Here is a 17635-nt window from a genome sequence, read left to right as displayed (position 1 = left end):
CCCCATAACTGAGACCTAATTAGTCCCTCCGTGGGTCAGCTCCCCTCTTCTGAAAGATGGAGGGGGTTTGTTTCTTGCCTACCCTCCTGTCTGTATGTGCCAAGGTTTCAGATCGGTGAGCAAGCCCGTGAGGATGCTCCTCTACAAGATAGCCTCACTCCATTCAGCTCAGCGCCGAAAAGAAAAGGGTCCAACCCACCCAAGTCACAGGTATGTGCTGCCACTTCTCACCCCGTGCTGACTCCTGAGCTACTTTGAACCCCACCCCAAAGACAAATTAACTGGTTACCTTGTAGAAAACTAAGGAAAAAACCCAAAGCTTTGATAGGTTTTCCTGTGTCAGTAAGCTGAACAGAAGCAAGGCAGCTCCCACCAGCACCGGCCCCGGCACAAGAGGATGCTGAGGCTGGGAGTGGCGGGATGCGGGACGCTTGTGAAACGGGGACGGCAGCTGCCCTGGGGCGCTCTGTAACCCAGATAAAACAGCAGCAGACCTGTTTCCCTACGCCATCCTGATCCAAGGGTGAGGAGATGAGCGACGGCTGCACCCCTCTCCCCCAGGACACCGGCAGGACTAGCTCCACGTAAGCCTCCTCCCCTCCCCTCTGACTCAGCTCTAATGCTATGCTCAGCTTCTCACCCTCTCCTTCCTCAGGCGACTTGGTTCACTTTTCTTCGCTCCCCCTTTGCTGACCCGCAACTCGATATCGCTCAACACGCCCAACGGGTAGCGCCAGCTCGCCCCAGCACTCCCGGATACGTGTCTGCACCCACCTGAGTGCAGGATACGGCCTCCCCCTCCCCTGCCACGACTTCTGGGGCCCTATCCCAAGCTCAAGCACCCTGTACCTCTCTCCCCGTGAAGTCCAAAAGGTTTGGGGCACACGTGGAAGTTGTGGGAAGGCGCTGGAAGACTGTCAGGGGTTCAGTAACTGTACAGGGTCCTCCCGCTAGCCCCGTGGAGCAGCGCCACAGCTCAGGGAGCAGATATTTCTCCTGCTACAAGTTCAGTCATTTATTTGACCATGAGACACAGAAAGCCTGAAGAAAAGAATCGGAGTACAAAAACACGCCTGGAGGGAAGCCTGGGCTGCTATGCAAGATGTTACGAGATTCCTCTTTTTGTTCATCCAGCAGCCCAGGGACCTTGGTGGCTTTTCCAACTCAATCAGGACACAATTCAGTGTGGGACGGGTGGGGTGGGGATGCCACGCTCTTTCATGCGGAGCCAGGAAAGGCCATGCAAGCCAGGGGTTTGCATGGCAGCCCCAGTAGGCTTTGCAGATGGAAGTTATTTTAGAATAGTTTGGTCTTTCTCCTCTTCTGAGGATTTCTTAATGTGTATGCCTGAGCAAGCAATTAGCTGCTGGGACAGGAAGATGTTACTGCACAGGCCCTTTGCAGCATTAAAAGCAAATCTGGTCCAGGTTCACTCTTAAACAGGTGAGTGCATGGAGATACAACCACGTTTGGTTATTGGGAAGAGCTGCTCCTGGCAGAAGATGCCACCTGCCAGAATGGGCACGTCGCTGCTCCTACACACCCGCAATGGAACCAGGGAGACACCTCTGCTCCCCAGAACTGGGGGACATCGGGCAGCCGTGACTGTGCTCACACCAGCCCTAAGGCTTCTAACCTTCTAAGGCTGAGAAGACCCAACGCCGTTGTTGGAGCTGACTGCACACAAGGCAACTCAAGTCTGGAAGCAGCCCAGCTTTGCCAAGCCCCCGAAGCCAATGTGGGTGAGTTAACTTATTGTAAGCATCCTAGACTTAAATTAAGCATGGTTTCTAAGTGTGGGCACAATGCCACGCTGGGAGGTTATGTGCCATTACGCCTTGACCTAAAGGCGTGCTGACTTGGGTCTCCACCAAGGTGGAGATTCCTGCGCTGTGCTCAGCTGGGGGCCTGCCCAGCAGCCCCCCCAGCCCTGGCCAGCCGGCCGCAGAGCCAGACACATGGCTTTGCAGGTGACGCTTTGCTTACTTTGACTTTTACAATAATTGTACAAAATCAATAATTTACTGCTAATGGTTGAGGTTTGTAAGGCTTTACCAGTTAGCTTAGAAGAGCCATGAGGTGCTATTCTGCCCAGAAGTGATTCTGAATTAATTTTTTTCTTAAAGCTTTTTCCCTTTCTGCAGAAAATACTGGTATTTCTGTTCTTTGTCCTAAAGTTGGGTGAAGAAAGTACAGACCTTTGAAAGTTTCTATGGAAGTGCAAATCCGAACTTCCAACCATCTATTTTCTTTTGCCTTGCCTACAGACTTTAAATTTCTTTGCATCTTTCCCCGTTCTGGAAAAAAAAAAAAAAAAAAAAAAAACAAAACCAAAGTTTTGGGTTTTGGCTTGAGGAAGGGTAGAAAACAATGCTTAATTACATTTAGCTTTAAAGGATGTCTTACATTTTTATAGTAAACTTCCAAATTGTAAAACAAAACAAAATAAACTCAGATAAGGAAATAATCTTTCTTCTCCCTCAGGCTGCCTGAAAACTGCACAATGTAAAAATAACCCTAAACAGAAGTTGCTTTAAGCACCTCATATCTGAGAAATGCAGATGAAAACAACTGCTATAAAAAGTGTCACATTGGGGATTCTTCGATGGTTGGTATGCTTCTTCGAGCTGTCGTTAAAAAAAAAAGAAGGAATATCATCAATTATGCAAGAAAACTCGGCTCTCCCCGCGGTGAGTGACAAGTGGCTCTCCCTCCCGGGACCTGGCAGATCGGGCAGCAGCCGGTGCCGCTCCGCCCGGGCCACTTTGCGTTTTTTAAACCCCTTCGCCAAGGAGCCGGCGGGGAGCGGCTGCGGCCGCCCGGGCCGGGGGGTGGGTCTCGCCCCCCCGCCCGCCCCGTCCAGCCGCGGCGAGGGCTTTTCTTAGCGAAAACCTGCGATTCCGGCGTTCCTCGGGAATGAAAGAAAGTGACATGTTGGGAAGTGGGGGGGGGGGGGGGGGGGGGGGGAGAGGAGGAAGGGCTGTCCCTGCTTCTGCAGGGCGGGATCTTTCCTCCTGCTTGATCTATGGAGCCCGCCCCCTTAAATTGGCTCCCGGGAGCGCCCCGTCCACCAGCCCGACGGGGGGAGAGGCGGAAAGCGAGGGAGAGCAGGCAGGCAGGCGGGCGGGCGGCCGGCTCCCCCGTCCCGGCCCGTCGGTCCCGGCCCGTCCGCCCCCGCGCACCATGCGCGGCCCCCGGCGCCCCGCGCCCCGCCGGCCCGCCCGCCCCTAACGCCGCCCGGCTCCAGCGCCTTCCCCCCGGCAGCGCACCGGGGGGCGGGGAGGGGGGAGGAAGGGGGCGAAAAAAAAAAAAGAAAGGGACAAGGAGGAGAAAGAAGGAGAAGAGCCCGAGGAAAGCGGGGGAAGGCTGCTCTCCTCTGAGGACAGCGCGCAGCACCATGCAGCTGGCGCCGCTGGCGCTGGCACTCACCACGCTCTTCCTCGACGGCTTGAGGATAGGAGCGAGGAGGCAGAAGCTGCACCCCAGGCAAGGTAAGGGGGTGCACGGGGAGGGGGGGGGGGGGGGAGCCGGGGAGGCGCTGGGCTGCTGCCCCCCGGGGGGTGGGGGGGGTCGGCCTCCCCGCTCAGGGGCATGTGCTTCTCTTGCAGCCAAGCTGCTGGAGAAGCTCAGCGAGTACGAGATCGTGACTCCTACCCGGGTGAATGAGTTTGGCGAGCCCTTCCCCACCGATGTCCACTTCAGGCGGCGGCGGCGGAGCACCAGCGCTGCCCCCGACGCCTGGACGGCCGCCGCCGCCGCCTCCCCCAAGGCGCACTACAGGCTCTCCGCCTTCGGGCAGCAGTTCCTCTTCAACCTGACGGCCAGCTCGGCCTTCATCGCCCCGCTCTTCACCGTCAGCCTCCTGGGAGAGCCCGCCGCCGACCAGCGGCGCCTCTACACCGAGGCGGCCGACGCCGACGTGAAGCACTGCTTCTACCGGGGGCACGTCAACGCCCGCCCGCGGCACACCGCCGTCATCAGCCTCTGCTCCGGGATGGTGAGACCCGCTCCCGGCTCCGGCCCCGGCCCCGGCCCCGGCCCCGGTCCCGGTCCCGCCGGGCGGCCAGCGGCGGCGCGCCGAGGCGGAAGCGCGGAGGAGGAGGAGGAGGAGCAGGGCGAGGGAGGGTGGGCAGAGGGATGGGGACGGCCCCTTCCCCCCGCCCCCGGCTGGGGCTGCGGGATGGGGGTGGCGGCTGCAGCTCGCCCCGGTGGGGTCTTTCTCCCACCCCGCCTTTATTATTCCGTCGGGTTCCGGCACCGGGGTGAACCCCTCCTGCTCCGCGGGTTCTGGGGGAAAAACTGCCACCCAGCGGCACCCCTGGGGGGAGGTCAGCGGGCGCAGACCCCGGGCATGGACACCCTCCTGCCCCCGGGGTGCCGACGGGGGCTGCAGAGGGGTGACTGGGGGAGTCGCCAGCAGCGCTGACCCCAGAGCCGTCCCGCATCCCCGGGGCAGGGCCATGTCCCGAGGAGGGATGAGGTAGGCTTCCTGACTGCCCTTCCTGCCATCCTGGTGCCCTCTGTGCAGGGGGATATTGTCAAAGGGAGGAGCAGAATCTCCCAGCAGGGCTGACCCTTCCATCTGCTCTGGTGCCTTCCAGCACCCCGGGGTGCCTGTCCCGGGTGCTCCCCTGGAGATCTCTGCTGGCCCCCGTCTGGTCCAGGAGCTCTCCTGAGCCAGTGTGTTCACCCAGGCTAGTGCACGTGTGCGTGGCTGGGCAGGCCTTCCTCCCAGCTACTGATCGTGCTTTCTAGCACAGGATGGCTGCAGGATGTTTTTTGTCATGGATATCTTTTATTTATCCGCTAAATCTCTACATTCGTAGTCATATGCAAGAAGGAGTGTTGGTGTCTTCTCATAAGCAGGGATTTTGCTGGTTGGACACCTCCCTCTGGTCCTTACACGTGGGTTTAAAGCCTGTCTTAGGGAGAGCTGCTGTATGAAAACCAGCACAATGTGATGGGGTTGCACTGAGGCCTCCAGCACGCTGCTGCACCATCTCCCCTCGGGCAAGGGTGGCTTGGTAAATGTCACTGGTATAGGGATGGGGTCTGGCAGACATCCCCCTCTCGTGCTCCCTGCCTGTGGATTAGTAATTTGCTTTCCATAAATTCCAGTGGAATGGCTGCAGGGAGCAGCACAGCCCAGCATGGGTGTGAGTGGTGTGATGGGAGCTGGAGCTCCAGCCTGTGCCTTTTCAGAGATCGCTGCAGAACTGGGCGCTTGCGCACTGCCCTTGTTAACCGCTCATTTTGTTGGGTAGTCCTGCTCTGTGGTTTGTCATCGCCTGAAGCTGACCGCCTGTTCCTCTCTGGTCCCTCTCAGCTAGGCACATTCAAGTCTGATGATGGGGATTATTTCGTAGAGCCGTTGCTATCGGTCGAAGAACAGGAGTATGAAGAAGAGCACAATAAACCACATCTAGTCTACCGACACCGGACACCTCCAGCCAACTCTTCAGGGGACAGGCAAACTTGCGATACTCCAGGTACTCGTTTTGTTATTGCCGTTGATGACCTGGCACTTACAAAAGGGAACCAATTTGTAGGTTTGTGTGGGGCAGAAGGGATGTGAAGTTGAGGGACCCCTCTAGAAATGGTGCTGCGTGCACTAGGACTGGGCTCGTGGTGGTACTGCTGTCCTGGAGAGATGTGGCGCGCCTGTGCTTTCTAGTAATCAGTTATAAGGAAGTTGTGGTCAGGAAAAATGTTATGGTTTCTGTTTCATCCCTGCTGTAAGGCTGGCGAGAGATCCTTTGGGCTGTCTTGCCTTAAATATCCCATGAGCCTTTAAACTTGCTGTCTGACCTCTCCTATGTGTGATTCCTAACCATCCTAATCTGATTTGCTCTCTGTCTGAAATTCTGTTTCTGTCCTTTAAATGACATCCGTCTGTCTTGGTCTTGCTGTGCTCCTGGTCTTCCCTCCCCAAACCTGGTTGTGAGTTGCAATGTCTTATTTCTTTCTAGTGGAAATGAGAAGGTCCTAACACCAACCCTGACAGTTCTTCCCTTATGAATCACTTTTCCATGGTTCATTTTCAAAGGCTTTTTTTAACTCATGGCCCTTCCTCCACCAGCACCATCTCCCTGACCTCCTCGCTCCCTCTTTCTAGTCTTTGCACATATGAAAGAGCACAAGCCTTTTTATCTCCCCTTCACGTGCCTTGGTGCGCAATAGCCTTGCTCCTACTGTCCCTATTATCTGCAGTGGCCTCCTGCTGCTCTCTGCTTCATTGACTTCCTGATTTTTCACAACTAATCCTCTCCTTTGGCAGCAAATACCTAAGTTCTCTCTGAAGAAGCTTATTCCTTCGGTCTCCTGTTTCACCTGCTGTTTTGCCCTCCTCCTCTGGCCTGCAGCTAGATCTACAGGAGCTTTAAAGCCTAAACAGAGTAGACCTTGACTGGCTTCCCTTGCATGGGCTGCAAGCTGCTCATGTGCTGCAAAGTAGGTGGAGTTGCTCAGGGAGTAAAGGTACCGCTGGAGGAGAAGCCTGGTGCCAACCTTAGACTGCATTTAGCACGCGTGACTCGTTTGGCACCCATGACTGTGGATCGCGGCCGTGCTGTTGAGCTGTTGGTCTGTTCAGCTTGCACTGATCACGCTAAGTCAGAAGATGCTCTGGTGCTCTGTGACCAGCCAGAGCTGATGCACTAGCAACATGTGTTTCTTCTAGAAGACATGTGGATACATGTCCACATGCAAACATACGTGCTGGGGAACTATGGTACCTCTCACAAGGCTGTCGTTGTTTGTTCTTCCAAGGGTTGCTGCTGGACTATGCCATTCTGGTTTCTCTCTTCCAGCTGTTTCTGCTCCCTTCTTTGAGATCAGATGCAGGAGACTCAGAACAGTTGGAAAGAAACACGGAATCTGGCACATTGCATCAGTAGCCCTTGGAGGAACGGAGCAGCAGATCACAGGACTCATTGAATCAAAGGTAGCTGGGAGGGCTCTAACATTGGCTTGTGGACTTTACTTTGTGCAGTTATAACGTTCTGCTGTATTTCACCCCGCTGTATCATAGCTTCCACTTAGGGTATTATTCTTCTGGATCATGATTCACAAGAATAATACTCCGTCCGTGATATTACCTACGTGGTGTATACCTCTTTCTCCTCTTTTCCATCATACTTTGCCTCTTGCTTGTCTCTGTTTCCTTGCTCTTCTCAGTTGCTTTGTGTAGTGGAGGGGGGAGGTCTCGCCTCTCAAATACAGGCTTAAGGGTTCCAGATAGGTGTGGCAGTCTTACTTATCCTCCTGTCCTCTTCCCTTCCATCTCTCCCTCTACCTTTTACCGTTGTCCAAGTTTTTGAAAGGGAATGATGCTTTGGTCATACACGTTTGGTGAACAAGTCTTGGTCACTTCATTTAAGGAACAAGTGCAGGGCAGCTTGGGCAGTGCTGAACCTTGGCGTTCCCCCCTGGGTTACGTCTGGTGGAGAGAAAGTATCTTGCGTGTCTTTGGAGCAGAGGGGAAAACAAAATCTAGCAGTGCTCACTGTTTTGGATAGGGTGCATCTGTCACTCCTACCAGAGAAGAATGGTTTCATGAGAGTTTGGGAGTTTGTTATAGCTGTAGGGTGGTGTGTGAATCCAGCCTTTTGTCAGAAAAACGTGTGAAAAGGTGTGTTTGCACTGCGGGCTTCTGGCAGGGATTGAAATTTCCTCAAAGAGGAAATTCATGTGAGGGAAATCTGAAGTACCCACCCTGCAGTGAGCAAGGGAGCCCGCGTTGCCGGGCAGTGGTGCTATTAAGAATGGCTTTCTGATAGTCGTCTTCCTGGAAATGATTAATAAGCAACATATTGGTGTGCCCTTGCCATGATGATGTAATTATAGACTTCTTGCAGTATCCAGGAAAAGTTTCCCTTGTGAGCTGACTGACAGATTGAGTAAAAGCTTTCATTTCCAGCGGTCTCCCTGGTGTTACTTTTAGATTTCAGTGTCCTCGGGTCAGCTTAGAAAAACATGTATTTGATTTTATTAAGTTTTTAATTAGCAGTTTCTGATAACAGTTTTGAGTCCTCTGACACATGAGATACTCTGCAGATGTTCTGAAAAAAGATCTTTCTCCTCTGAACGCTGATGGATATCGAATGCAAACTGTGCTCTGCATATGAACTTTCATAGCACAACACCGGGGTCTCCTGGCAATGCACTTCAGCTGTCTGGCGTATAGCTCAACCACTGCAATAAAAACTTTTGACAAAGTTTTCCTTGGGGTAATGGGTTAATGTAGTTTCAGTCATAGGAAATGGTGCAATTTCTCCTCCTTCCCTTCTTTTAGTTAGTACCGTGAATCAATTTGTCATCTGGTCGACGATCTGGCAGAATAATTAGTTGTATTCTACTGAATAGCTCTGATGGGATGAAGACTTGGCCAGGCTGACAGCGTGATGTCACTAGGTGCAGCGCCGCTACCACCCATCGCTTCATGATAGCAAGCTCTTCCGATCCAAATTATTAAATATCCGCCTTTTTGAGGTGGAAGAGGAAGAGAAAAGAAATTCTGACCCTATAAAAAGAAAAAAAGGAAGTGGCTCATTGCGAAGCTGGAGAGCGGAGCTTTCCTGCACCCTGCGGAGGAACAATCTGACTCCGATGATAAAAGGCGCGTAGCTGCATCCTGCGGTGCCGCGGGGAGCTGCGCCCACCATGCTGGCTGGTTTCATGAGGCCAGCAGCAGTTCTCTGACCTGCTGCCCAGTCTGACCTCCCACCAGGAGCCCTACCCACCATTTTCCATGTGAAACCCTGAAGGTTTGGTCTTGCAGAGAGATGTCGAGCTCCAGATGCCAACAGGACACTGCCTCTGGTCGTCACCTTAAATAAACCACTTCAGGCCACCTCTTGCTCTGCGTCTTGTGTCCCTTTCTGCTGCCTCTCCTTTCCCTCATGTTTCCCATGTTTTTGTCATTGATATGTTTATACATATATTTCAGTTGTTGGCTTCTCTGGAGCTCTTCTCTTCCAGTTTTAGCCTTTTACTGAATTTTACCCGATCATTCTGCCTGTTGGCCACCCCTCGTTCTGCGGCAGACACGGCCTCCACTTGCCTGGTGGCACCGAGCCACAGTTTGTCCTGTGTCCATGAGAATAAATGCAAGAGTTGGGCTTTCTCCTCTCCCCACTTCTGCTGCGTGCTCAGCTATTTCATTGCTCCAGACTTTGCAAATTCCTTGCAGTTTTTACTGTGACCCTGGTGCAGGACTCCTGAATGAACTCTTTTGGGCAGCTCCTTCTTTGTTCCCACTGCGTTCACTTTTCTGCCGTCCTTATCCGTGCTTTCCATTTCCTTCCGAGCTTCGTTAGTTAAATACCTCCCTGTTCTTGCCTCATTTTTCATAATTCTTTTATATTCAAGACCTACCTGTGGCTGAGATTAATAAATCAAGGACCAAATATATAGTGAGTGCTAGCTGTTCCCATGACTTGTTGCTGGTCAGCCATGCCCGTCCTGAGGCTGGTGTAGACGTGGGGCTCTGGGACTGCACGTGAGGATCTTGCGCAAAGTCCTGGCTCCTTAATGAGAGTGCTTAAAGTGGGAATATCCACCACGGGCAAAACTCCTCATGCAGAAGCAGCAATAACACTCTGATGGTGCCAAGCTAGTAGGAAGATGATTAGAGCTTTTTCTGTTTCTGGAGGAGAGCCAAAGGGCCGTAGCCAGCAAAGACGCCTTCCAGCAATTCGTGCTGCGGTGGTGAGATTTTGGAAGCGGGCTCAGATGAGTGCAGGACAGAGCAGATCTTACCTGTACCACCTGCTGCCGGCGGAGGTGGGAAAGCCTGGGGACTCAGCTGCTGTACTTGCTTTCCGAAAAACACCAAGCGTTACCCGCACAGACGGCTGCTGGGCACCGCCTGGAAGCTTAGCACATCCCAGTACCTGCCAGAAACGGATGCAAAAGGGTCTCAAATTTGCAACTGGGTGTTTAGTTGCAAGGCATTAAAGCAGTTTGACTACTTGGGAGGCAGCACATGTGCGGCCAGGCACAGCAGCTCCAAAAAGGCAAGGCCCATACACTCATTCGGGTGAGGAGGAGAAGAGAAGCGTGTGTATGTAAGTTGTGTTGAGAAAGTTGCTATAAAAAGCGCAAGACAAATCGGCGGCATGAACCAAGTCTTGCCGCCGAGCTAGGGTGACACAAGCATAATCAGTAATACGTCACTGATTTTTCTGTTGCATTAATGAGTAATTTGTAATAGATCACCCTTTCATAGTCACTTCAACAAACCCTTCCCGCTGAACGTGACGCTGGGGAGCCGCCAGAGCAGAGGAGAGCTGACCTGTGTCTTGAGCAAGCAAATGCCTGGTGCTGCCAGCTTGATGATTGCGATCTTGTTCCCGCGTGATAATTAGCACCAGCCCGCTAAGCCCTTACAGATGGTTGTCATCTCTCTCCCAATGCCACCCAGCTGCACGGGAAGTCACTGGTGAGCCCATGGCATAAGCAGGAGATGGTCCTGTCACCACGTTCCCACGTGCTTGGGAGGGGGTGGCCGGGTTGATGTTGACCAGGGTGTGGATTTGTTAATGTGTTATCAGTGTCGTGACCGGCGAGGTGACCTGGGGGGAAAGTGTTGAGGGTCTGGCACCATGGCTAAAGCCTGACTTTGTCCCTTTCCATGTAAAGTGGCCTCTTGTTGGTGCAGGTGGGTGATGAGCTCTTGCTGCTGCCTGAACTGTAGTTCGGGGCATATACCTGGTGTTAGAATTGGCAATGGTGGGGAACGGGGCCAAACAGGCCAGAGGTGGAAAATATGATGCTCATTCTACAGACCATTTATATGTGTTACATTCTTATTTTATAGCAGTTTTGGGGCAGAAACTTTGAATGCCTTTTCCACAGGACTCAATGTTCGTACTCTTCTGAGTGGTCCACAGAGAAATCCCAGACCCTTTGCAGTTGGTCTAGAGCCCTTTTGTATTTTTGCTAGTTCTTTTGGACTGTTTGTCTTCCTTCCAACTGTGACCTTATTTTGGCTTTCAAGTCCTTCATCCAGCAGTATTTCACATTCTAGGTGTCTTGTTTCTAGGCAGGTCTTCAGGCAAATTCTGTACTGCTGGGTCTCACGTAACCGTGGCATTGTAGAAGATCTGCAGGGAGGTTTTCCTAAGCCTTTGCTTCCAGGTTGAGCAATCGTTGAGCTCTTTCAAAAGTCTGTTTAAGCTGTCAGCTTTGCTTTTGGCCTCAGGGTAAAACATTGAGTTTGTTCTTCCCCTCAGAAAAGCTTCTCATTTTAAGGAAGTGAACTGTAATTTATAGTCAGATAGTAATTATTTCAGGTTTCCTTCCCTCCCAAAAACAGCAAACGAGAGAGTTACGTCACAAGTCCCATATGCTAATGTCATTAATTCTATTTCTGGCTTCCTATTGAGGTAATAGCACAGTAACAGCCAACTAGTACTTGGTGAAATGGGCCTGGGATGTCAAACACACGCTTTTCCCATACTGACTTGGAAAAGGGATCAGGCTGTAATGTTTGTGCTATCTTGCTGTGGTGTTGGCAAGTGAAATAAGGTGTTTGACTTCAGTTAAAAAAATTGATCGCAGCCAATGATACAGATCCCATAAGCACGGTTTTGTGTGAAGATTTCTCGACATGGGTTATAAGCAAGGTGCATGCATTTTGTTGTATCAAGCATCTATCTGGCAAGAAAGTTTAATTCCCTAACAGTGGAAGACCAAGATTGTGACTAAACAGATTATTATTGATTGGTTATTGGTTTGCAACTTAAACATGGTAAGTGAACAGAGTTTAATTATTCTCCTAGAATCAAAATAGATGTACTTGCAGTTTTGCATCTACTTTTACATTGTCTGCATGGACATCTGCTGAGGAAGGGCGAGTGGGAGAAGCAGGAAGGTATCACTTTGGTACTTTCTATCTCTACCCCGTGGTATATACTACTGAAAATAAGCAAGCTGACTATTCTGTGACTTCTCCTCCCACGCGTCTGTATTGTCAGCATCCCTGTGGCCAACTGCTAGGCAAAGTTTCTTTCTTTCTAATGGGATACTTTTTCTCATCTTTTAGTGAGTGTCAGTGCAAAGTTGTGGTGATCTCAGTGGTGTTCTTGTTGGCATGGTACCTCCTAGGTATCACTAGATACGAGTGCAAATAACGTGTTGGTGTACTTACGACTGTTATGCATTGAAAGTTGCATTAAGAGCAAGTAAACAAACACAGGAGTTTGGGTGCTCAGGTGGCTTGCGAGGCAGAAGTCAGTTCAGCAAGTGTAACCTACAGAACTATACAGGCAAATAGGTTCAGTTAGCCCGGGCAGCGCAGAAGGCAGCAGCCCTGGCTGTTTTTCTGACGTGCTGAAATGCCACCGGTGTATGTCAGTGTGCCTGTGGTATATTTGTACTGGTTTGACCCACAGCCTGGCTCAGATGTGTGTCTACTTATCGGTCAAACACTGGGATGTACTTTAGCAAACTGCCTAGCCCCTTGCAGTGTCAGGATGGTTTTCAAGGGTATTTTGCAATTATTTTTTTTAGTCATTCCACAGGGCTAATTTATTTTTCTTCCTGAACCAGTGGGTAATGGAACTGGTATCGCTGATTTTTCAGCACTGTAACTTTCTGTCAGCCATACCTTAAACCAATTTAGTATCAATTCAGTCGTGCTTTTGTGCCTTGTGGTTGTGAGACGCAGTTATTTAGTTATTTTGCCTGTAAGATGATCTTGAATCATTTTCCGCCACATGCTCAGCTCACATGTTACTATCTGCTTTCTTAAAGAGGCAATTTATTGTTTTGTTCCTTAATCTAGTTTCTGTCTACTGTGCAAAATTGATAGCTTTCACGTGTAACTTTTTACCTTAGGCAGAAAAAAAATCTTTAAAGCTGGAATGCATTTTCACATACATCATTGGGAAAGGAAACATCTAGAATATGTGTGGTCTTCGGTGTTTGCATGGTATAAAACCAGAGAATATTTTCTTCCTAAGGGAAGCTGATTGGTGCTAACTGCAAGTCCATGGTTCTCACGCGTTCTGGTTCAAGCAGCAGGAAGAAAGGCAGAATCACCCCAAAAGACATAGGTGGGTTCAGCATCACCTTGAACTTTGGCACCTCCAAGGTTGGAGTCTCCATAGCCAAAGCCACCACCCTGCTTGCTCTGGTGCACAGGCTGCAGTGGGTGAATGGAGGTGGGACTGCTCATTTTGGTATTGGTGATGCTTCATGCTGGTCTAAACTGCTTACGGCTCTGGAACAGCTTGGGAAAGAACTCTTCTGAGCCCAGGTTGTTTCCTAATTCAAAGGGAAGTATGAAGAACATGGGGAAAATTAAAAGTTTCCCTCCTTCATATTGCTCTGATAATGGCATCTGTGAAGGGTCTGATATTTTACTGCATTTTCAATAGTTCCAGCCATGAAAGTTTGATCTATGCAGTTTTGTCTAGCTCTTGCCGATGAAGGTTGAAACTCCAGTTGATCTCTCCAGTTGATCTCTCTATTAAGTGGGTTCAGATGGATTTGCATTTGAACACTTCCCAGTTTGGAGATTACATAAAATCGAGCATTTTTACCCTTAGTGCAGAATACCTTTCTCTTTGGATCCTGGCTGGCCCGGATCCTTCATTTACCTTCTGATGTAAGTCATTGATCTCACCTCTTATCAATGAAGACAATTTTCCCTTTTCTAGCTGTAGCAGTAGCTCCAACTGCACAGTCAAGGAGCTATCCAGAGGGAAGGCAGGATTGGTCCTGCTCATAGGACTGGTCGTCTCAGTGTGGTGCAGAGCAAGGCAGTTGCTGCTCCCCCCATTACGTTACTGTCCCTGGCTGTTGTCCGAGCAGGGCGAGAAGCTGCCGGCACCAAAGAAGTGTTAAGCTCTGGGCTATGCTGGCCCCAACAGCACACCCACGGTAACAGAGGTGAGAATTTGCCCTCAGGCAAATTCATCGGTGGTATATCTGTAGATATATTGAAAGATAGATAGAGATATAAAGCATATTGATATAGAATTAGAACAGACCCAGGGCTAGAAAAATCCTTTGGTCCAGCTTAGGACCTGTTTTGGTCCTAAAAAGGAGCCAGTTTCCATCCCATTTCCTGGCAAGAAGAACCTAAAAATGTGGTTTGATTTCAGCCAGTCTGACCTCTGCATGAAGAAAATCCATTTTGCCTCTTCCCTCTCTTTTCCAAGGGATGGCAGTCACTTCAGCTGCCACTGTTGTACAAGCCACAGGCAGCAAATTCGGGCCAGCCTACTCTATCCAGAGCTTGTACCAAACTGTTCGGGCAGGGTTTGCTGCCGTGGCTTCTGCTCGAGTTGAGAGAGGCAGGTCACACGCTGACTTTCTGCCTGGAGGGAGCTCAGCTGCATTTTGATCTGCTTTATGAAGGTGTGCAATAAATAATTAGCTTCCAAACAATAGTTTTATCATCTGCGCAGCTGGATCAGAGCAGGTCTAGGAGTGTTATGGGCCAACTGCTGAGGAGCAAACTTTGTGTTAAAAATCCTAGGTCACACATTCAGAAAATGTACGATAGTATGTTGGTTTGAAAGGACCATGCTCCTTTTGTAGCAGGGAGAGGTTGTTAATATTATTAGCTCAAGAAATAGATTTCCCCGCCTCTGCTCTCCCTCTTTTACGTCTGTCTTTTTCCCTGCTCTGTGCAGCTCTCATGAACTTGGAGCTGAACTGGAATTGCTTGCATTGTCACATGTCTTATTTAATTGTGCAAATTGCTTTCTATTCCAAGGACAAGTTAATATAGAAATTGAAAGGATTAGAACTGTTGGGATAAGCGATCGCTCTTTCTTTTAATTTTTGATTTTAGCATAACAATAGCTACTATTGCAAAATCAGTCCCCAACTCTGTCCTGTCACCCTTTCATGCAGGCAAAGTACTCATGTAGGGCCTGAGTCTCCCCTGCCCTCTTCTTGGGCTAGATCCAAAGTCCATTAATCAGCAGGAATCATCCATAAATCAGCTCAATGGGCGCTGGACTGAGGAGTCTTGCACAAGTGAAAATAAATGGCATGGGTGGAAAGATGCCATCAGGAAGGAATATCCCTGTCACAGGATCAGGTCTCCTTCTGAAGTCCCACATAACAAAGAAGAAACCAAGCGGAAAAAAATAAATTAATGCACACCTCCGGGTGTGTCTAAAGACAGTGCAGACGCCATAGACCATCTTAGTAAAGCAAGCAGTAAAATGGACTTTATTCCAGCAGCCTTTTAGCCACCTCTTAAATGAATATTAACTGTTGAATCAGTGCATAAGCTCATCTACTACTTGAATTATTGATCTGTAGTTTGTGTGGTTTTAAAGTATTTGTCTACTCATTGGGGTTTTGTTTTTTCTGCAATTAAAGAAAATGTTTTGTTACTTAAACCCATCCAATTACTGCCATGTGTAGGTAGATGTTTTTCAGGTCATTTGCAAAGATTGAGAGCTTGTCAAGCAAACCGTTTTGCTTCCTGATTTCTGCTAATATATTAACACAATAGAAAAAAAAAAAAGCTAAACCAGGTGGGAAAATATCACACCCTTTTTTGGTGTTGTGTGTGGCAGTAGGAAGCTGTCACTGTAAAATTGCAGTTTTCTTGTGTAACGTGAGAGATTTTCACTTCTGCTTGATTAAATGGCAGTATGCTGCACCATTCAGTAAGAGCATTTCTGTTTTGGCCATCGTAACAGAGCAAGATATCAACACCATCAGGCACGTGGAGTACTGGCAGTGCCTGTATGCAACTCCCATCAATGTCAGTGAGGGTTTTATGGGTGGGTTGGGAGCAGTGCACTGCCATTAGTGTTTAATTTTTTACAGGTGAATGTGCACCATCTCCGAGTGTAGTTATATGCAAGAAAGATGGGTAAAGATAACAGTTCACTGCTATCAAAGTCCAGGAGTGGATTTACATGCAATGCATCCCCACTCGCTAGTGCTTGGTTTTGCAGTAACTAGGCTGGCAAACATACTATACGTGACTGTTGTCCAAATAGCGTGCTGTAAGTGTTGGAGTGACTTCATACCTGGAAAAAAATATATTGGTTTTTGAAGGGATGATGTGGCTGACTTGATTTGCGTGCTGGACGAGGGAAGTACGCTGATACTGTACTGACTCTTGGCAGTGTTAGGTTAACGATTGGAGTTGATCTTAAGGGTCTTTTCCAACCGAAATGATTCTATGACACCATGCCGCATCTCTGCAACAGAAAGAATGGTAGTTTTTCCTCTATGCTGGGCGTACCTGGCTGTGTTGGGCTCTGCTTCTCCTGTGTGACGGCTCAGGTCGGGGCTCTTGGAACCAGACCTGGCATTTCATGTGGACCTCTCTGGTTTTTGGGTGGGGTTTATTTTTGAGCATGTGACAACACTAGCTGCAGGATTTCAGTGCAAGCCTGGTGAGCATCAATTAATGTCTTTTAAACACCTCCCGCATAACAGGTGTCTCTTCAAAGAATCCTTTGCATTTCCCTCGTCTTTTGCTGTCTAACCTCCCTCTGCCAGGCTGGCTGGAGGAGAGGTCGCCTGAGCTCCGTGGTCCCGTTTGGGGCTCTGTGGCTGCGGCAGCGGATGGTGTAGAGTTCTGCCTTCGCACCGCAGCCTTGCCTTCAGCCTCGCTCAAGCCGTGTTGAGCATCTCCCCATCCTTAATGCATTTTTCCTTGAGTGCCTGCTCCTTTTGGAAGTTAGTTAGTTATTTAAAAGGGAAATTTAAGTGGCTGGCTGAGGGCACAGAGGGGAGGGGAACTGGATGAAGGGCTGAGGTTAGCACTTTCTCTTCGGTCTGGTCGTCTTCTCACCTTTAAGTTATTTGTATGCATAGTTGGCTTCCCCCGCTGATTGGCACTGAACGAGTCGGGATAATGTCACGGTTGCCCACAAAACCCGTGCCAGCATGAGAGCACAACCTTGCCAACACAAGGGCATTGATTAGTGCAGAGGAACTAGGGCAATCCAATTATAACCACAAATGCCATTGGCTTTCTCGAATTCTTACTGAAATAACTGTGGACTCTGTGCCGTATTAAGGTGGTCTGGACTATATCGAGAAAAGGGAATTCATAAGACTTAGGCAGTGCAGAGTAAAGAGGATTTAATTCTTAAATACTCTATTGCCTATTTACACATAAGCCAAAAGGATAGTATTTTTCAAATAGGTAGAAGATGGCCGACCCCTTTTGCCTGCCTTGATATTAGAGAATGTATTTTATATTTCTTTTTTTGGAAATTATTACAAAATACCCTAAAAGGAAACTACACAGGAAAAATAGCTAAGAAGTTTCCTATCATTTCAATCTTGTTTTGAGCATTGAATATTCCTTTGTTCCCTAATATTATGCTTCCTCTAACCTACTCAGTGGGTCAGATAAGGAAACGTGATATTTTTCACCACCATGATGAAATTAAACTAAAGCAACAAAGAGCATGAGGGTTGTAGCCTGGAGTCTTAGATGAGTAGTTCAGATCTGGCTTTATATTAAATGCAGAAGCTAACAGTCTCTCATGGATGAATCACATCCAATTAGCTGCTTCCTATGATGAACTGATTAAAAATTAAGTGGCATCAAATAAGACTGATTTTGCTCTTACATTTAAATAATGCTATAATTACATACTAATCAGATAGTAAATCTTAATTGTACACGATCCCATAT

The 17635-nt window shown here is 49.2% G+C and overlaps 1 protein-coding gene across 1 annotated transcript in view; it reads left to right on the top strand.

Moving 5' to 3' along the window:
- The first annotated feature begins 3370 nt into the window (after positions 1–3370).
- ADAMTS9 (ADAM metallopeptidase with thrombospondin type 1 motif 9) overlaps positions 3371–17635 on the top strand; it is an 86775-nt gene continuing 72510 nt past the window's right edge. Inside the window, exons 1-3 of the mRNA XM_059823082.1 lie at positions 3371–3491; positions 3609–3997; positions 5327–5489. Of these exons, the coding sequence (XP_059679065.1) occupies positions 3398–3491; positions 3609–3997; positions 5327–5489 (646 nt within the window). The 5' untranslated portion in view covers positions 3371–3397. The remainder of the gene's footprint in view (positions 3492–3608; positions 3998–5326; positions 5490–17635) is intronic.

Source organism: Gavia stellata, chromosome 12 (genome assembly GCF_030936135.1).
Source record: "Gavia stellata isolate bGavSte3 chromosome 12, bGavSte3.hap2, whole genome shotgun sequence".
Lineage (NCBI taxonomy): Eukaryota > Metazoa > Chordata > Aves > Gaviiformes > Gaviidae > Gavia > Gavia stellata.
Note: the sequence above shows the minus strand (reverse complement) of the source record. Positions and strands in the feature narration are given on the sequence as shown.